An 18,750-nucleotide genomic window follows, 5' to 3' on the forward strand; every position below is an offset into this window, starting at 1 on the left:
TCATCGTTTCGTACATCGGGCCAACCCCAGTCTTCTTCCTGCTCTGCATATAGCTCTCGTGTCCGACCATGCACGTACTTAGAGCGACCTAGGGAATCCGTTGAGCCCGATGAGGAGTTCTGGCGTGTTGGCTATCTCCTCCTTTCTGGCTACCAGCTCGTCGACATCCCAACCCGCAAAGACCAGCTTGTTACGCAGGAACTCTGCCTCGTGGCTCGCAGCCCATACGAGAAAATGAGCGGGCAGGTTGACTGTTTTCGTTGGGTGGTCAGCATTCGTTAGTTACATAACTAAGTAGTCAGAGTACCTGAGGTAGACGGGATACCATCAAAGTCGAATCATAAGGAGCCGAACTAAGAAACGAACGGGGGGAACCAGGAAATCCAACTTACTGTCATCGCCTTCCCAAACAATACCACTCTCCTTGGCCATTTCCTGGCCCCCCTCGGTCTCGGGCACGATGCCCGGGTGCACCGATAGGACGCGCAGCAGGCCGGGGTCCGTCTCGGCCCCGACGTACTCCATCACCTTCACCGCGGCCAGCTTGCTCGCGGCGTAGGCGCTCATGGGCAGGGCGCAGTTGGCCGGGAACAGCGCGCCCGCCGTTGAGAGCTGGATCAGGGTCGTCGTCGGGGTTGTTGTGGTATTAGCCTCCTCGATGCCCCCTTTGTCTGTGTTGTTCCTAAGGGCGGAGGAGGCATGACGGACAACCAGCCGGGCCAGCGTGGCGGCGCCGCGGACGTTGACTTCGAAGGCGCTCCACCTGTTGGGGAGAGACAGAATCTCGATGTTAGTAACTTTTATCCGTCTCGCATACCTATGGGCCATATACAAGGGGGTTGATGGGGGTTCGTATACCAGTTCTTGAAGCCATCGCCGTCGAGTGACGCAAGGGGCCTCAGCGACCCCCCGAGGGCCCCGGCGCAGTTAATCACGACGTCCGGGGCTTTGCCGCCGAACGCCTTCTCCGTCTCGACGAAAACGTGTTCCATGCCGGCCTCGTCCGTGACGTCGACCGCGAAGGTGAGGGTCCGAGCCGCGGCGCCGCTCGTATTCTTCTTCAGCTCGGCGGCCGCCGTGGCCAGGACGTCTTCGCGCCGGCCCGTCAGGACGAGTCGGGTAGTTCCTGCGGCCAGGAAGGCTAGGGCCGTCGCAAGGCCGATGCCCGTGGACCCGCCCACGATCAGGACCGTTTTGCCGGCGGCGGAGAGATGGGGATGCGCTGGGTCGATGCGCGGGTACGGGGCGCGGTGGGTTTTGGTGGTGTAGGTGAGCGACATGGCGGTTGGTTGGTGATGGTGGATTTGGTGTGTGTGGTTATAAGATTGGCAAGGGTAATAATCTACTTGGTTTATATGAATGTGCTTTGCCTGTGTTGGCGAATTGCGATGGTTTTCTCTTGGATTTTACGAATGATTAGGAGGCTTCACAGCTCTCAATATATATACCTTGATGTCTGCCTCCTCACATTCGACTTTACTGCTGCGGACAACATTCCGTCTCTCTTGCGATGACATGATCAGAATTACACGTCCCGCTCAAACGTTCTGCCATACAGCATTGGTCATCAAGTCTACTCTTTGTGGTGTTTTGGCATGTTCATGTAATGGAGCTGCTGGGCCATGTAGTTCTTTACTGTAAGCAAGCACCCTTTGTCAGCTTGCACGGAATTAGTTCCGCTCGTGAAGAGACCAATCGAGGGGCGAGACAGGCCCTCCTTGTTTCCTGATTAGGACAATTGGGATTTAGATCTGGAATTGAAAGACAACTCTTGGTTGTACACATGATATGCAGTTCCTTGTGCATAACATTGGCTCTCTTGACTTCCGAGATGTCTGAACAGCCCAAGTGTCACCGGCTTTTCATAGTCCTACCGACATCTAGATACCAATTGCACGAACCTCGGAGCATACTCGTGAAACAACATGAGGTGATATGCTGCTATGCGGTAGGAATGAGTTTAGTCACCGTGGCTGCCAGAAATGCTAGCTGTGTTATGTTGTTATCTTTCCACTTGTTGTTGCCGTGCCAAGAGCTTTGTTTAGCAGCCATCAACAACAAAGCCGATTCCCGAAATCATCGTGTGCTCAAGTATCCGAGTTTCACCGAACAATACCGAGGTCTTAGACTCGAAATCAGTCTGCCCGATTGGAGATCATGCCAGAATAATAGAGTCAGTTAGGCAGATATGAACTCCGAAGATACGCCTATAGGTCCTCCTAGGGCCGAATGATCTCCAGCCCCTCCAACCTACCATCTATCGCGATGTGAAGCCGTCCGATCCGGCAATACACCAGATAAGCACATGCATGTGAATCATATCTTGCATATCTCGATGAAGGAGATGTGGGGATACCGCCTAGATGCCAGATGGAATGTAATGTTACCATCTTAGTGCCCCCGTCTTCCCCGCAGATCTCAGATCTGGTAAGGGGCTGGGTCAATGCTGCCCGAGTGTGTTGAAATAGGTATGAGCCAGGTTGACTATGAAGTCGGATCTCAGAGCCGAGGTAGCATGGCTCCAGCCTCGAGATAATGCACATGTCGCGAGGCGTACTCAGCCGCGTGATAACGTGCCGATAAGTCAAGCCTAGCTGCATAAGGGGGGAATCGATCTACCCCATGCGCTTTGCACAGGACCATACTCATCATAGTGGTCCGACGATGGCTTAACCCCACGCGAAACGACCGATATAGTGCCGTGCGCCAGGTTAGAGTTGACGGTATCTATGGAACTATTACGTCTATCTTCTTCGGCGACAGCTGACCCGACCAAGTCCCTATCAGTGGTCACATCAGCCCTATCTACTGCATGTGTCCGATACGGATACAGAGGGTGTGGAACGTGGGATCTTCAAACCTAAAGCGGGTGGCTTGGCGCGTGTGTATACTTGTTCGTTCCGTTTCTGCCGATTCTGAATAGAAGAGGCTGCGGGGGAGGCTGTGGGGGAATCGCCCTACACGAACGAAGCTCAGCGCGAACTTGCATCTTCTGATGCAACGGCCCGCAGTAGCAAACACCCGCGCTCGGGTCCGGTGTAGCCACGGGCCATGCTACGGACCCCCGGCACAACGTGGCCTCTCCCATTATGCGGGTTCAATCCATGTGGGAGGGCGCGAAAGGCGCGACTCGATCTGTTATCGGGGAGAATATAGTCGTTGGTGACGGCAGTGGCTAAAGTCTGGACCATTTGCCCGGGACTAGAAGCAACATCTCCAGTCTGAGTACCTCCTAGCCAGGAACAAAACATATCGAGATGCGTATAGCCAACTACGACTATTTTGGTTCCTCTGATCTATCCCATTGGGAGGATCTGCTGATACTAATGCCTAGTTCAGGCAGGCAATACCAAGATGGCAAGATCTAGCCCGCCCTCGCAAATGGGAGAGAGACGATTGGATGTCTCTCCCAGCTGCAGGAACAAAGTTAACCTTAAAGCCAGCCAAGTTGTGCATTGTGTAATGGTTCATCATCTTGCTCGCCACCACGTGTACGACTAAAACTTGACCGCTTCCCAAACAATTACTCCGAGTTATGCTCCTTTCCGCCCTAACGCGATGATGCGATGAGCTAGCTTGAGGCAGAGTTGTATACTGCACGCCCTAAAAACTGGGGTGAAGGGGTGGGACGGCTCAGCGGCTCAAGCTGCACCCAGCACCTGAGCTTAGTGCATACAGTCCAGCGCCTGTGCCACTGATTGACAGCTGCCTCCGAGCCTTACATACAACAAAGAAGGTTGGCACCTGCATTTTCCTGGTGTTAGCGGCGGCAGTTTCCACTCTGCGGCGGCCACTTCCATTTGCTAGAAGCGGGCGCAACTTTGAGTCCATTTTCCTGCTGACATTGAGGACCTTGATGGCCACCAAACATTGAAGCCAAGGAAAAAAAGCACCACCAACAAACACACCCGACTGCAGAGGTTGGATAGCAGGTAGACAGCTCCGCAGCCGCCATCCACCAGCCTGTGCTCCGTACTGAATGTACCACTTGATCGTATGGCCGTTCTACCTGCTCCATTATTATTGCGCTCAATGCATCCGACACACGCTGACTTTGGACGACAGTACGTGCAACAGAAGGAACAGACGGCTTATGATGCAATGGTAGATGGGGGGCATCCTCGCCGTTCAACTCTCTTGCCAGCCACAAAGTCGCATACCCATATTGCGCCTTACCATTAGCTCTTGAATCTGAAGACTGGAGACTGCAGAATCGACTTCAGTCTGGCAAGATGGATGGTTGATGTGCTTTTTTTTCCCTCTCCCTAGTGACGGATGAAGTGGCCCTCAAGGTTCTCGTTTCTGCGGTCCCCTTGCGATCTACCAGAGCCTACCTACCTACACATTTTGGACGATTCTGGTTGGTAGGGTCCGGCCATTGACGCAAGTAATCCGATTCTTCCATCTTCAACTGGAACGAACCCCTCGCAAGACGCTCAGACCCGGCTTCTTTTTTTGAGGCTGAAAACGAACCCGTCGAAACTTTGCTGCGGCGTTCCAGAGAAAATCTGGGGACTATAAACACGGTCCTGTTTATCTATCAGTGATAACTGCCGATCGACCCGTTATCCTGTGTCCATCTAGCCGGGAGCAAGAAGCAAGAAGCAAATATAAGCCTCCTCCCTGCCCGGATTCGACCTGTCTCAGCAGCTGCTTCTCTACCGCTAAATAGCAATCCTCTATGGCCTAGGCATGCAGAGATGAACGACCCTATAGAAAACCTCGACTACTATGGCCTCGATTCCTTGTCGCCCGACCTCAAGAGTCGTTTCGACAACCTCAACACCGCAGCTAATGACGACATGTTTGTGGGAAACGAGTTTGTGCTCGACTTGAACTCGTTCGACGGTGACTTCGGCTACGGCACCAACCACCCCCACGATGACGGCTGCACCATCCGTTGCCCGGAAGATTCGAACTCTGCATCCCAGTTTCGAGGCGCGGTACCCCCTGTTTCGTCGTATGCCAAAGCTCGCGCTGCTTCGGTCTCACATCCGCCCTACTCATATGGACCCGAACCCCAGCTTTACCCGGCCAACGGCCACCTAGGCTTTGAGCAGATGATGGGCTGGGCCTCCCATGACCCCAAACAAGAGTCGGACGATGGGTTCAAACTCTTCCCGGGCTATGGTGCTGAATGTTCGGCGGCCGGCTGCCCAGACACCTACTGCACCAGTTCGTGTACTCTTCGGAACTGTGACGGGGCAAACCAGGAATGCTCGACTGAGGACCAATGCAGCCAAATATCTTGCCATGAAAGCGAGCACTGTACTCCGGTTTGCGAGGAAGAAGACTGTGAAGCCAGAGGCTCTCCCTGCAACGACCCTACTTGCCTGGAGCCCGAGCAAGTGCAACAATTTGACACTCTGTGGGATCACCACCAGCAATGGTGTGAGTTTGACTATTTACACCCGGATCAATTCTTCTCGCATGCCCAGCAGTGCAACCATACGATCGCGGACCATAGTGCAGCCTTTACACTAGAGCAACTGGGGCGACAAGGCCAGCCCCAGGACCTCAATTTGGTGCAATTCGGATGTCCTATCTTTGGTCAGAACGGTTCACTCGATAAGCTATGTGGAGTGACGCAGCCGGTCACGTCCATGCTCGAGCCCCCTCCTCTTTGCCCAGATGTAGCCAACGACAGCCCGAGCACTCTCACAGAGACCACATCTCCCAAGTCCGGAAAGCAAATTTCTACCGACAATAAATGCGGATGGCTGATAGGAGATGCGAAACAGTTCAGAAGGTGCGACCAGGTATTCGATACCTGCGAGGATCTGCAGAACCACGTGTGTGATCATCACATCAATGTTCTGGTAAGCAAAGACAAGTACTTCTGTCGATGGCATGAGTGTACCCGGAAACACGATTCCGCCTTTGCTTCCAAAAACAAGCTGCGACGTCACATTACGACACATACGAACTGTCAGTATAGCCTCGGGATCCAAGACCTCGTATCGTGCTTGCTGCTAACATTGCTATAGATAAGCCGTACCAATGCTCGGAGTGCGGAGAAGGCTTTTCGGCACGACAAGCCTTGGAGCAGCATGAGAGGTGCCATTCCGGGGCGAAGCCATATGTATGCGATGTTCCTGGCTGCGACAAGGCGTTCAAGCAAAAGAGTGCTCTGAGTATGTGTACCTCCTTTTCACAATATCTCGTTTCCTCCTACTGACCCTCCGTGTTAGCTATGCACAAACGCACCCACACTGGCGAAAAACCACTCCATTGCGAGATATGTGGCAAGGCGTTTGGCGAGTCATCAAACTTATCCAAACATCGCAAGATACATGATGTGAATAACAAGATAAAATGCCCCGAACCCAACTGCGAGAAAGAATTTATTCGCGCCGACCAACTTCGCCGCCACCTAGAAACACATGAAAAGAAAAGGGAGGCGCGGCAAAAGAAGGTCAAGGCTCGGAACAAGTCGATCGCGGATCAAGAGGATGCCATGAAGGCGGCCACCATGGCTTCGGAACAGTATCAGTTCCCGCTCCCCATCAATGGAGCGCCACGGATTTGATGAGCTGCGTACAAGCTGTTGCACTAGCTGTACTCCAAGGCTGTCGTCGTGCATCAATCTTAGGAACAACTTGTATCCTGGTCCAAGCAGCACCTACGCAGCCGCAGGGACGGACAAGAAGTCTGGAGCCAATGAGGATGTGGTCTTACCACCACGCATACTGGCAGCATGAGTATTGGAGTATAGGGGGGAGAGTTTTGCTTTTGGTCATAAGATACCCCTCACGCCAACAAGGCGTCATGTCGATGCAGCTACCTGTTAGATTCTGGGAATGTTTGGGACGGGAGAATAAAGGAAGGAAAAAAGGCGTCGCCCACGAGGTGATTGTTACGTTGTATATATGAGGCTATAAGCGAAGATAAAGCCAGGCTGTCTCAACGACAGGCGATTTCGAAAGAGGGAAGGAGGAGTTGCGCAGGGAGAACGAGAAAAGTTGGTTGGTGGTGATGTTGGTGAGATTACGATGTGCCTCCTGGAATATTGCAATAATAAAAAAGTAACGATTTCGAATATACTATTTTGAACGTTCAGTATCTTCCTGGTGTTCTTGTAGAGCCAACCGAGTGACCACTGCCTGTCTGGTTTTGTTTTCGGGAACGACATCTGCCCGGTCCGGGGCACTTGCAGGAAGAGACACATGGGCACCTCGTCCAACAGCCTAGATGATCATTCGTGTTACGTGCGGTCCATGGGGAGGGAAAGTCCTATCAAGTGCGGTCGTGGGTTTCCCCCCTTTCTAGTCGGACGACGTACGTACCGTACCTACGTCATGCTTCTGAGGACTTATTACTAGGTATGTATGGAAGGATGATTGGAGGTAATGCCTTCGGAGAAGGCTGCGGCGCGGCGTATGGGGCCGGCGGCATGCTGTCTGTGCGACGTCACGTCTCATCTCAACGCTTCCGGTCATACAGGGGATACGTGGTTGTGTTCGGCTGGGATGTCACATCATGGTCTCCAGCCTGGGGAAACGGTTCACTTCAGGGCAAGCCATCTTTGTGATATCGCAATGCAGACGCTGGATCTTGTCACTGACGCCGAGCACGAGTCGTCATGAATGTTGCAACAACCTTTTCCATGCTCCCGTAGCCGCCTGAAGCATCCGAACTCGACTTTGAGTGGCCAGAGTGAGACATCGTAGTGGTATTATAAGTAGGAGTTCGACTGTCACGCCGCTGGATCACCGAATCGGGAGGGGTCGTAACACGGCCAGTAGGACATTCCTTCATAACGCAAATACATGCGCAATTCATTTGGCAGCTATAAATTTGCTGCGTAGAATCGACCTCATAACACCGTGACCATTGTTTGATGAACCGAAAAGCCGTGTGATGCCATGCAAAGATCAGATATTCCCTTTTTGCCGAGGACAAGGATACTATTTGCGTTCCCCGTTTGCCTCGTATCATTCATCTATAGCCGGCCGCGCCTCCATCACCTAGCACGTACAAGCATCAGAATTCCCCATCGCTACCGTTTTACCCTTAAGTCATTCGTTTATGCGGAGGCCTGCGAGTTGTCAAGTTAGCCCACATGATTCGGCCCCACTGAAGAAAACTTCGCCTAAGCAGGTAAAGTCTTCCATCCCACGGACAAGCGAGGGGGAAGAAAAATAGGGGATTGACCACATACCTTGACGGCGTACTTGCGCTGAGGGAAGTGCGTGTTGCGCTTCTTGGTCTTCTCCAGCTGAGCGCTGGCGTCCTCGGGTGACAACCGGCGGCGGATGGCACGGGTCTGCTTAGCGCGGAGGTTGAGAGGCAGGTACTTCTTGTTCTTGTAGAAGAGACGGAGCTGGTTGCGTTGCTTGATGTTGATGACGGTCAAGACGCGGGCGATGGACTTGCGGAGATCGTGGATGCGGTTGAGCTTGGTGCCGGAGGAGGCGATCTTCTGGATGCGCAGCTGGCCGAGCTCAGTCTTGAGCTCACCAAGTTGCTTCACCAGCTCGTCCTTGTTCTTGGACCACAGGGCACCGGCCTTAACCTTGGAGGTAGACTGCGAGGAGAGAAAACGTTTTGGTTAGCCCCATAATGCCCCATTACAGCAGAAAATATTTCGAGGATTGATCTTCATCGGCGGTGACGGTGGTGGTATTTTTTGTGTAGTGATGCGAGCGAGTAGCGAGAAGCGAGAGGTGTCACGCCGTGGTTCGACAGCACTCCGCGAAAATCGGGACAGACATGTCGAAATTTGTCTTGATCTGTTGTCGTCGTGTGGTATCGCCTCTACTGCGCTCGTACACCGAGAGAAGGCATGGACAGGTGAATCAGGGCAAAAATGATAATTGACTTACCATTTTGAGTCGTCGCTGCTGGAGTTAGTTAACAAAGGACTGAGGTTGTTGCTGTGATGCAGGAATTGACGGTCTCCTCCTCGTCGGTTTGGATTTCAGAATTGACGATTCCTCCTAGTTCGAATGGAAAAAAATCGGGGTCAGCCAATTCGGGTGCTGGGGGCCGGCCAAATTGTGCTTTCTGGTGCGGAAAACGAACTTAGGGTTGTGTGTGGTGCAGTTCTCGGTCAATTGCAGTGCAATCAGTTTATCAGTTGGTATCGGTATCTTGGTGGGGGTGGTCCATGCGCCACATCTGCCCGACTTTATGTAAGACGTGCAGGTGCCAGGTGCAAAGCCACAGTCGCGCGAGTTGGCGGCACGCGGCTTAGCTTCAATTGATGTTTCGTCGGCATTACGGCGTTTCAATGTTACCTAAAGTCCAGGCCATTGATGCACTAAGTAGCCCCGATGGATGGATGCTGGCGTAATGCTTGCTTGCTGGTACGATGCGACAGCAGCTCAGCTCGCCTGGCCTGCTGGTGCTTGGACAGCTCCTACTGACCAGACTATTGATTGATTCCGACTGGATGGACTGACTTCAAAGCACCAACCTGCTTGATCCATTGATCAACTTGCCTCTTATTACCCTTGCTACTCCCAACTAAAAGTCGGTCGGACTGAGCTTCGACGTAGACATTGGATGAAAGAGAAATAGCAACCGTGTTTCAATGTCTCCATTATCCTCGCCCAATTAGTACATACCAACCAAATCAACAACTATCCACCTTTGGCAGTTACTAGAGCTCGACGCATGTGAACCTGTCCAGACTGGCATCTAATGTCATTTACTAGCCCAGTACAGTCTCGGAGTACTTGAGCATCGATTCAACTTAATCAGCCAATCGCTTCTCAAGGCGACGACTCATACGCCCATCCACAATAATGGCCGCTTCAGGAACTCCGGGCTGGGCCCAGTTGCGACAGCAAGCCCGAGCATTAGAAGCCCAAGTAGGAACCTCCCCGAAGACTTCCCGTCTGCTGATGGACCACAAATGCTGACTGATCAACCTTCTCTTTTACTACCACTAAAGACGGAGACCCTTTTCCACACATACTCGCAGTATGCCCAAGTTAGCAACATACCCCCGAAGCCGACGCCCGAGGAGCGCGAGACGGAGGCGAAGCTGGAGGACGTGATTGAGCGGCGTGAGGGCGTGGTGGCCCAGCTGGCGCGGCTGCTGGACTCGGAGATGGGCGCGTCGGCGCTCAAGCAGAACAACCTGTCGCTGCTGCGGGAGAAGCTGACGGAGCACCGGCGGGACCTGGGCCGGCTGCGCTCGAACCTGGCCGAGGCGCGCAACCGCGCCAACCTGCTGTCCAACGTGCGCTCCGACATCGACGCCTACCACGCCAGCAACCCCGAGGCCGCCGAGGCCGAGTACATGCTCGACGAGCGCGCGCGCGTCGACAACAGCCACAACATGGTCGACAGCGTCCTGTCGCAGGCCTACGCCACCCAGGAGAGCTTCCACCTCCAGCGCGAGACCTTTGCCAACATCAACCGCCGCATCACCCTCGCGGCCAGCCAGGTGCCCGGGCTCAACTCCCTCATCGGCAAGATCTCGGCCCGAAAGCGAAGGGACGGCATCATCATGGGCTCCTTCATCGCGTTCTGTTTCTTGGTGTTCTGGTTCGCTCTGTAAAAAAGGGGGGGTAAGGGGTATTTTGGATTTACTGGTTTACGGTCGTTATCGTGGTAGTGGTGGCTCTCTCCTCTGCTCAGCCTCCAAAGAGGGGAAGTAGACTAGATTCTGGTGACAGTGTCGGTGGTGGTGATGGCCGTGGTGGCCATGAAGAAGAAAGAAAGAAAGAGATATTGATACCTCTGACCTTGCGGTTTGCATGGGCACTGGCGTGGCATGGCGTTCCGGTTTCATAAGGGCAACAGAACAGGTTGTAGTGTAGGCTATAAAGGCAGGATACAGCTGGATTCTCTCCACCAGCCTCTCTGTATATTGATTGTTATTCAAGTCGTCCAGATCCGATCCATGCCCTTGAAGAGGCCGTAGCCTGAGAGCTCCGGCGGTCTCAACCAAGCTGTGCTTGGGCACCACCTACATGCCTACTCGATTGTTCTCGAGACTAGATTGTTCCTGCGCAACTGACCGCTGCTGCCTCAAATATCTAAATTGACAGCTCTTCTTTCGACCCCTTCAACAGCTAGCTGCGTGGTGCAGTGATAAGTCGTCTGGACCTATGCCGAGGAAAAACAGAGGTCAAAGGGGCGCCACCGTGCCTTCCCCTGCGATCATCGGCCTCGGGTTCAAACACGAGTCGTGGTTAGAGGCGTCATGGATGCACTCCAGTTTGGGCCGCCCACCCCTGAAAACATCGCTCGTACGTTTATTTTCCTTGGTAAATCCGTGGTGGGTGGTCGTTTGCATGCATCGCGATTGCTTGATCTCCTAGTACCTTCTTATGAATACTGTCCATGGATGACACATTTGGATCATGCTTCGACTATACCACAGTAGGCTCAGCTGCACACTCACCACCTAAAATCGCTGTTATCCCTTTTTTTTTTTTTTTTTTTTTCTTTGCCCTCTCTATAGCAGTTCTCCTGGGCAGTCTACGTTACTTTTGAGCTCATCCTATTTTGGCAATGTAAAGTATAGAGGGATATGCGCGTATGGAAAGTTGGGTATCTTTTCTATCTATGAGAACATGTGGCCATGATGTAGCCGGACATGATCGTATGTGGTACATGTTTTTTATACATAAGGTATTCTCCCTCCTCTTGCTGGGCTGCCTGGCATCTATCCTCACAAGCCCTTTCTCTCTTCGTCAAGGAGCCTATGCAACCCCCTTCTCAAACCCTCCCGCTCCTCATCGTTGGCCTCACCACTGCCGGCCCAGCGGATCCGGCACAGGCTGTCGACCAAGAACACATAGCCGACCTTGCCGTTCAGCAGGCCGACGTTCTCGCGGATCTCGTCTGAGAGCGGGTTCCTGATGATGAAGTACTTGTCCCAGTTGACCTCGCCGACCTGTTGGCGGATGCCGCCCATGAATAGGCGGATGAGCATGTACTTGAGCCGGTCCGACTCGACGTTGATGTTCACGTGCTGTGCGATGTCCTGGTTTTCTTCGAGCAGTTGCGCCAGGGCCGGGTTCTGCGCGGCACCCGCGAACGTCTTGGCCTGGTTCTCGGCCCAGGTCCCACTGAAAATGGAGACGATGGACGTCTTGCCTACGAGCGTCGGGGTCGTGTCGCGCTCAGGACTGCCTTTGCCCTTGAGCAGCGTCCGGCCGTACAGGTTCGGGAAGTAGAGCGAGACGTCGCCCTTGAAGAGGCGCGGCGGCGGGAAGAAAGTCTTGCCCTTGTGGAACTGCAGGTTGCCCCAGTCGCGGAAATAGGGTCGGCGAAACTTTTCCTTCCTGCCAAAAGTAAAAGAATCAGCATCATGTTACCTATCTTCCCTTTCCCCAACTAACACTACCATCTATCTTGGTATATAGTGGGGGGCCCTCCCTAAGGGAAAAGGAGGGTAAGATGGGGCAGTGGTATAGCGTGAACATACAGCTCTTCTCTCCTCTCCAGATGTTGGGACCAGCGAAGCGAGCTGGGCATGGTGGAAAACTCCTTGCGGCGTTGGTTCCAGGTTCTCTCATCGATGCCCGTATTCTGGCCCTCTTCCGGGGGGTACGCCATGCCGATCGGCCGGCTCAGCGGCACGGGCGTGAACTCCTCGACACGCTTGCCATAACCGCGGGGTGCAGCGGCGAACTGCTCCGAGGGCGGCGGGACGACCTGCCTCAGCTGCGGAGCTTTTGCCGTGGCGGGAGCTGCTGCTCCTTTGGGCGGGCTGCTCGTTGTTGCGGCAGCGGCTGCCGCCGCTTTCTTGGTACTACCGGCAGGCTGTTGTTGCTCGGCGGCGAGCCACCGATATGACGTGCTGAAGGACCGGCTTTGGCACAACCGGCAGAGCAATTGGCGCCGGGGCGCGAGCGACATGGCTCTGCTGTTTAGCATCTCGTGCGACGGGGCGGGCGGACGGAGTTAAGACTGCGCAGCTTCTATTTTATGAAAAGTCCCTTGCAATGGGGATGGGGATTGACAATTTACATATTTGGAGCTAGGATGGAGCTGTTATCGGACAGGCTTACGCTAAGATAAACGTCGTATCTCGCTGCAGCACCCCTGTACCCTGCCGATTGCCCATGCTAGTAATACTAAGAATACCATTGTCAATTAGTTTCGAGCTCAATTGCTCCAAGAATACCTGCCGAGGTCATGAGATCCCATATTAACACTTATACAGTTCCAACGTAGGCAGCATTGGGCAGGTCTGGGGATTTGCAACACAGCAGGTGTCGTTCCAGCTAAGCCGAGTCCCAGGGTCTGCAGGAACCGCACTAACGTCACAGAGCATCACAAGGCCGAACAGTTACCCGGCTCACAGCGGCAGAACCCCAGATTCGGCTAACTGCGGCCCCTCGCGGGGTTGGTTGGCTTGCCCCAGGGCGCGCGCCCGTCATTCCCCTGGCACTCCAATTTCCACCGCCAGAGAGACAGGGCGGTGCTGCTTAGAATGAAAATAAAAGCGATTTTCTTCACCGATTTTCTTTCTCCTCTCCCTTGAAGACTATGTAGAGAACGTATAGAAAGATCTCTCTAATATATGCACCATGTTTCTCCAGCGAAGTTCCCGCGCAGTTCGCCGTCAATGGCACTTATACAAGGGCCTACACCAGGCCATCGTCGGTGGTGCTTACGGCCAGCAGCAGCAGCATCAGTCGTGGGCGAAGGGATTCCATTCCACGAGGCGGATGCAGGTGGTGAAGCCCGTCTTGCTGGCAGATATCGGTGAAGGTAGGTCATAATCATTAGTTCCTGTTCCCATACTCAATTGGTCTATTGAAAGTGCCACTTACACAATACACCCCGTGAACAGGCATCGTGGAGTGCGAGATCATCCAATGGTTCGTCGAGCCCGAAGCGCGCGTCGAGGAGTTCTCCCCGCTCTGCGAGGTCCAAAGCGACAAAGCCTCGGTCGAGATCACAAGTCGGTTCAGCGGCGTGGTGAAAAGGTTACATTATGAGGCAGGCGACATGGCCAAGGTGGGCAAGCCGTTTGTGGATATCGACATCCAAGGCGACATCAAGAAGGAAGACCTAGAGGCGTTGACCGTGCCCGAGCCTTCGCGACGGGAAGAAGCTGGCGCATCACCGCCCGCGAACGAGGAGTCAATGAGTAGCAAGCCTTCCGAGGAACAGAAAGCAGCAGCTCCGGCGCCCACGGAAGCCTCTTTGACCAAGGGCAACGGCCAGGCCCGAACGTCCAAAAACAACGGCACGTACGGCTCTCTGGCAACGCCGGCGGTGCGCCACCTTTCAAAGGAGTTGGCTGTGGATATCACTGAAATCCAGGGAACAGGGAGAGACGGGCGCGTACTGAAAGAGGATGTCTATAAGTTTGCGGAGAGCCGCACGGCGGCAGGGGCGACGACAATGCCGCCACCAGCGCCTGCAAACCTATTGTCGCCTGCCTTTTCGTACCCTCAGATACCAACGGACACCGCACAGCTAGAAACGCCTACTCCACTTACCAACGTGCAAGCGCAAATGTTCAAGACCATGACCCGTTCCCTGAGCATACCGCATTTCATCTACGCCGACGAGATTGACTTCTCGCGGCTGCACGGCCTGCGCAGTCGCCTGAACGAGACGCTCACCAAGGAGAAGGGCGCCTTGGCCAAAGTCTCCTATCTCCCCTTCATTATCAAGGCGGTCTCCATGTCCTTGTACCAATACCCCATCCTCAACGCCCGGGTCGACATCGACAGCAGCACCGAGAAGCCGAGCCTCGTGATGCGCAGCCAGCACAACATCGGCATCGCCATGGACACGCCGTCGGGCCTGCTCGTGCCGGTCATCAAGAACGTCGGGTCGCTGAACGTGTACGCGATCGCGACGGAGCTCGTGCGCCTGCAGAACCTCGCCACGACGGGGCGGCTCTCGGTGCAGGACCTCAGCGGCGGTACCATCACTGTCTCCAACATCGGCAACATCGGCGGCACCTACCTGGCCCCCGTCATTGTCGACAAGGCTGTCGCCATCTTGGGGGTCGGCCGCATGCGTGAGGTGCCCGGTTTCGACGAGCGGGATAACGTGGTCAAGAAGCAGATCTGCAACTTCAGCTGGAGCGCCGATCATCGCGTCGTCGATGGCGCGACTATGGCTCGGGCCGCCGATGTGGTGCGGAGGTTGGTCGAGCAGCCGGACCAGATGATCCTGCATCTCCGGTAGAGGAAAAAAGACAGCTCATATTTGGTATTGATGGTCAACCTCTACGTACTTCACGACTCTTGACAGGCCTTGTCCTCTCCCCGATTGGTTCCCAGTGGGGTATCAAGCAGCTTGTGGTCACACTTTCGTTGGAGACAGTATAGAATCGGCTCATTGGTCGGCGGCGCTCGGACTGGTGTGCCATTCAATGATACGGGCAGCAAGGGTTTGGGCAAGGGTTCGGGCATGGGCAGCACTAGACACAAACAAACACTGCATGCTGTGTCTGCAAGAGCCCGCATGATGAGTTCAACCGTCAACGTGGGGATGATCTGATCCAATCTGACTGTCAAGCCATGGGGTCTTATAGAAAGGCATTTATGCATTACAGCATCTTCGTAGAACAGGGAACTAGTCGCATCGAGAGCGGCGAGCTTGGTCACATGGACGTTGGGCGTATGCTGGCCCAATGCATGGGGGACGGGAGAGGGTGACCTCTTCAAAATCTCAAAGCGTAGATTGTTATAGCATAGTCCTAGTAGGTAGACAAAAGATGTGAATGAGAATCACTATACAACTTCAATTATTTGCTCGAAGAGGTCAGGTGAAGCAGTTTCATGCCCATGCTCCATTTACACTTATAGTCGAGGTTTACACGTCATACAGGGGGGCCCCGACGAGACAATATTGAGGCACATACATACAGTTGGGAACGAACATGCAACCAGTCCAATACAGCTATAACGATTTTTATCGTATCTACCTGAGCTTCTACCATGCAAGTAGAGCGGCCTGACCACACCAGACAAACTGCAAGAATTGACGAACGTGGTAAGGTGAAACCTCTGAGGATGAGGGAATGGTTCACCGAGAATGCTTACAATATGTGACCCCCCTGCATGCCCAGCCTACACCGGTTGACCAGGAAAAAAAAGTGTGGTTCACTTACATATTACTTGGTCCGACGTAGGATTGACGAGCGCGCGGTACCGACGACCTGTGCGGCGCGGGCAGGCAGAGTGCTTGCGCGCTTAGTTAGGTTACAGACAGGCAGGACTTACACATCAAATACGATATGTACAAACGGATTGATGGATCCATGCCCCCCGTCCCCTCCCTCCTCTGCATCAATGCCTGCACCGGCTTCTTTGCCCGCCCGTCTTTGATTGGCTTCCCATTCTCCAGGCAGAGGAGGATGGGGAGGGGGAGGGGTAAAATCCATCATCCCTCCCCGTCACCGTCACCCTGTCTCCCTCTCCCCCATTTTCTCCTCCATGGGAAAAAGTATTACCCAAACAAACGTATGTATGTAATCCGCAGGGGTAGGTAGTAGGGGGGAATAAGACCGGTATGCATCCGAGCAACTAGAGTCCCCGGCCGGTATGGCGTGGGAGGTACAGTAGGTCCCTTTTAAGTGCGATGTGCGTAAGCGAGAAAATGCAGCGGCTGAAATCCGATTTTGGGAACCCCGGAAAGATCGAGCTAGTACGCAACAAGGTCCCTCCAGGTTCACTGACTCACTCATCAGGCTACCTGGGCAGCCAGCGCAGTATGAAGTAAAAATGGATATCAATTGTCTTTCACGACAGAAATCGTAAATGCCTGCAGCATTTTGTATACGCCTCCCCTATCAACTCCACCAAATTTCTCTGACCTCGACACGGCCTAGGTAGGAAATGTCCAGTTCCTCGCCAGGCGCAAAACCCAGCAGACCAAAAATGACGGAGAAGAACCCGCCGTGGGAATTCGCTCATATGCGAGGTAGCATGCCATTGGTGCGGAAAATGAACCAGAAAATAAAATCCCTCCTCTAGCCTCCACGCCCAAAAAGACAAGAAATTTGCCATGGGCAAATCAAACCCCGAAATCCGTGAACGCCTAGTATGCCTGCCGTATTGGGGGCCCGGAGCGCCGCGCATATTTGCCAGTCGTATATCCTGTTCGTATTCGTCTCCCAACTTGCTGAACCGAAAAAAAAGAAAAGAAGAGAGGAAAAAAAGGCGCAAGTCCCCGGAAACTTGCCTCCACCGTCTGCTGCTGCCGCTGGCCTGGGGAATTCTATGCTGTCCGGAACGCCGGCTAAACATTGCGCCTTGACTGCCTTGGAGAGGAGGCACCGGTCGCACAGGGATGTGGAGTTATGCAGTCGCTCCCGCAGTAGTTCCGTTCTGCCCATGCTATCTGATCTCATGCAGGAGAAGGTGTTTGCTTATGCAGCCTCGTCGATCGTGTGAAGCACCTTGTCCAACGTTTCCCGCTGCACTTCGGCCATGCTCTGGCTCACGTCGATGCTGATCACATCCGTCTCCTCAGCACTAGGCGGTTCCAGAATCTTGAACTGGCTCTCGACCATGCTCGCGCCAAAGTAATGGCCTTGCCGTGCTGCTACTCGCTTTTGGAGCACGTCCGCTGGGGCGTGGAGATAGATAAAGTGTAGCAAGACGTCATGCGAATAGTAGGGTGCGACTCGAATGACGTCGCGATATTTGCGCTTCAAGGCAGAACAGGTGAGGACCACACTTTCGTTGCCCTTGGCCAACTGCCGCAACGACTCCTCGCGCAGCAGCGTCAGCCAGTCCCATCGGTCAGCGTCTGTGAGCGGGACGCCGTTGCGCATCTTGTCAACATTCGCCGGAGGGTGAAACTGTGGCGCTTGTGTCAGCCGAATCTTCCATTTACATCATTAAAATGTTCCGGTATTGATGGATGGCCTACCTCGTCCCCTTCTATGTACGGCACACTGAGTGTCTCTGCGATGTGCTGCGCGACGGTGCTCTTGCCACAGCCAGCAGGGCCTGTGACCAGCCATATGTGGTGGTGTCTTGGCGCAGGCCGGCCATTGGCTGCAGCATTTGATACGTTAGGAGTCATGATTGTGTTAAGCGGCTTCGGGTCGGCACCCAAAGAGTTCATGTTGGAAGCCATGTTCGAGTGAGCAGGCGTTGGAGCACCATTCAGTGAGGAAATCTTGTGGTCGTAGGAAAGCATTGTGCCAGAGCCAGAGGATTCAAGCGCCGATGTGTGTTGATATAACATCCAAGAGGAAGCATGCGCTGGCACGTTCGGTGTACTAGTAAACGCCCGCCAAGCCAAGGAGGAAGCTATTGGGTAAGCTCGGTGTAGTAACAGTCAACTGGTCACTCGATGGACAGCAAAAAGAGGTTTGTAACAGCGGTGGTAGTGTTTCTGGAGGTAGAGAGTATGTAAAGTAAGAGCTGGGTCCCGGTGTACAGGTTCCGGATCATACAAACGAAAGAGGGCAAACTGTTTGAATAAAAGGAAAAGGAGAAACGGGAAGGAAACTTCGCGGTAATATGAGTTGGGCAACAGAAGGTGGAGCTGGAGGACGCAAGGATGGTGTTATATGTATAGTTGATGTCAGAACCTAACAGCCGGTTCTTCCCCAGCACCAAGCTCCCTAGCCCCTGGGTGGATGGCCATAAATTTTTGCGGGAGCCATGGAATACGGAGAATGGGGGGATGTGTGTGTGCCCATGTGGCCGCTAGATGCTGCTAGAAAAGCGTCACCCCATGGGCGACGGTCCGCAGAGTCGTAGTGGCAGCGTACCTGGAACTACCAGCTCCGCCGGATTTGTTGGGCTGGTTGGCCAGAAAAGAACGAAGCCTGACCAGAAAGCCTGGCAATGGCTGGCA

At 53.9% G+C, this 18,750-nt stretch overlaps 7 protein-coding genes across 7 annotated transcripts; 3 read left to right on the plus strand and 4 right to left on the minus strand.

Moving 5' to 3' along the window:
- Positions 1 to 78: 78 nt before the first annotated feature.
- Positions 79 to 1,280, minus strand: PG985_007253 (uncharacterized protein; the record flags this gene model as incomplete). Its single annotated transcript, XM_066827022.1, has 3 exons — positions 79 to 251; positions 393 to 763; positions 859 to 1,280. 3 exons carry the CDS (start codon positions 1,278 to 1,280, stop codon positions 79 to 81), a joined length of 966 nt encoding a protein of 321 aa, XP_066684697.1.
- A 3,420-nt stretch (positions 1,281 to 4,700) lies between these two features.
- On the plus strand, positions 4,701 to 6,529 carry PG985_007254 (uncharacterized protein; the record flags this gene model as incomplete). The annotated part of the gene is made up of 3 exons (XM_066827023.1): positions 4,701 to 5,928; positions 5,988 to 6,134; positions 6,192 to 6,529. 3 exons carry the CDS (start codon positions 4,701 to 4,703, stop codon positions 6,527 to 6,529), a joined length of 1,713 nt encoding a protein of 570 aa, XP_066684698.1.
- Positions 6,530 to 7,796: 1,267 nt separating this feature from the next.
- PG985_007255 (60S ribosomal protein uL29) lies at positions 7,797 to 9,047 on the minus strand. Its single transcript, XM_066827024.1, has 3 exons — positions 8,826 to 9,047; positions 8,162 to 8,527; positions 7,797 to 8,038 (listed from the first exon to the last, which is right to left on the minus strand). The coding sequence occupies exons 1-3, from the start codon at positions 8,826 to 8,828 to the stop codon at positions 8,027 to 8,029; spliced, it is 381 nt and encodes a 126-aa protein (XP_066684699.1). The 5' UTR covers positions 8,829 to 9,047; the 3' UTR covers positions 7,797 to 8,026.
- A 702-nt stretch (positions 9,048 to 9,749) lies between these two features.
- Positions 9,750 to 10,510, plus strand: PG985_007256 (vesicle transport v-snare protein; the record flags this gene model as incomplete). Its single annotated transcript, XM_066827025.1, has 2 exons — positions 9,750 to 9,815; positions 9,899 to 10,510. The coding sequence occupies 2 exons, from the start codon at positions 9,750 to 9,752 to the stop codon at positions 10,508 to 10,510; spliced, it is 678 nt and encodes a 225-aa protein (XP_066684700.1).
- Positions 10,511 to 11,629: 1,119 nt separating this feature from the next.
- Positions 11,630 to 12,822, minus strand: PG985_007257 (uncharacterized protein; the record flags this gene model as incomplete). Its single annotated transcript, XM_066827026.1, has 2 exons — positions 11,630 to 12,245; positions 12,389 to 12,822. The coding sequence occupies 2 exons, from the start codon at positions 12,820 to 12,822 to the stop codon at positions 11,630 to 11,632; spliced, it is 1,050 nt and encodes a 349-aa protein (XP_066684701.1).
- A 674-nt stretch (positions 12,823 to 13,496) lies between these two features.
- On the plus strand, positions 13,497 to 15,117 carry PG985_007258 (Lipoamide acyltransferase component of branched-chain alpha-keto acid dehydrogenase complex; the record flags this gene model as incomplete). The annotated part of the gene is made up of 2 exons (XM_066827027.1): positions 13,497 to 13,680; positions 13,763 to 15,117. 2 exons carry the CDS (start codon positions 13,497 to 13,499, stop codon positions 15,115 to 15,117), a joined length of 1,539 nt encoding a protein of 512 aa, XP_066684702.1.
- A 2,188-nt stretch (positions 15,118 to 17,305) lies between these two features.
- On the minus strand, positions 17,306 to 18,084 carry PG985_007259 (P-loop containing nucleoside triphosphate hydrolase; the record flags this gene model as incomplete). The annotated part of the gene is made up of 2 exons (XM_066827028.1): positions 17,306 to 17,740; positions 17,812 to 18,084. The coding sequence occupies 2 exons, from the start codon at positions 18,082 to 18,084 to the stop codon at positions 17,306 to 17,308; spliced, it is 708 nt and encodes a 235-aa protein (XP_066684703.1).
- Positions 18,085 to 18,750: the final 666 nt, after the last annotated feature.

Source organism: Apiospora marii, assembly GCF_038362585.1.
Source record: "Apiospora marii strain CBS 49790 chromosome Unknown utg000004l_segment0_segment1, whole genome shotgun sequence".
In the NCBI taxonomy this organism is placed as follows: domain Eukaryota; kingdom Fungi; phylum Ascomycota; class Sordariomycetes; order Amphisphaeriales; family Apiosporaceae; genus Apiospora; species Apiospora marii.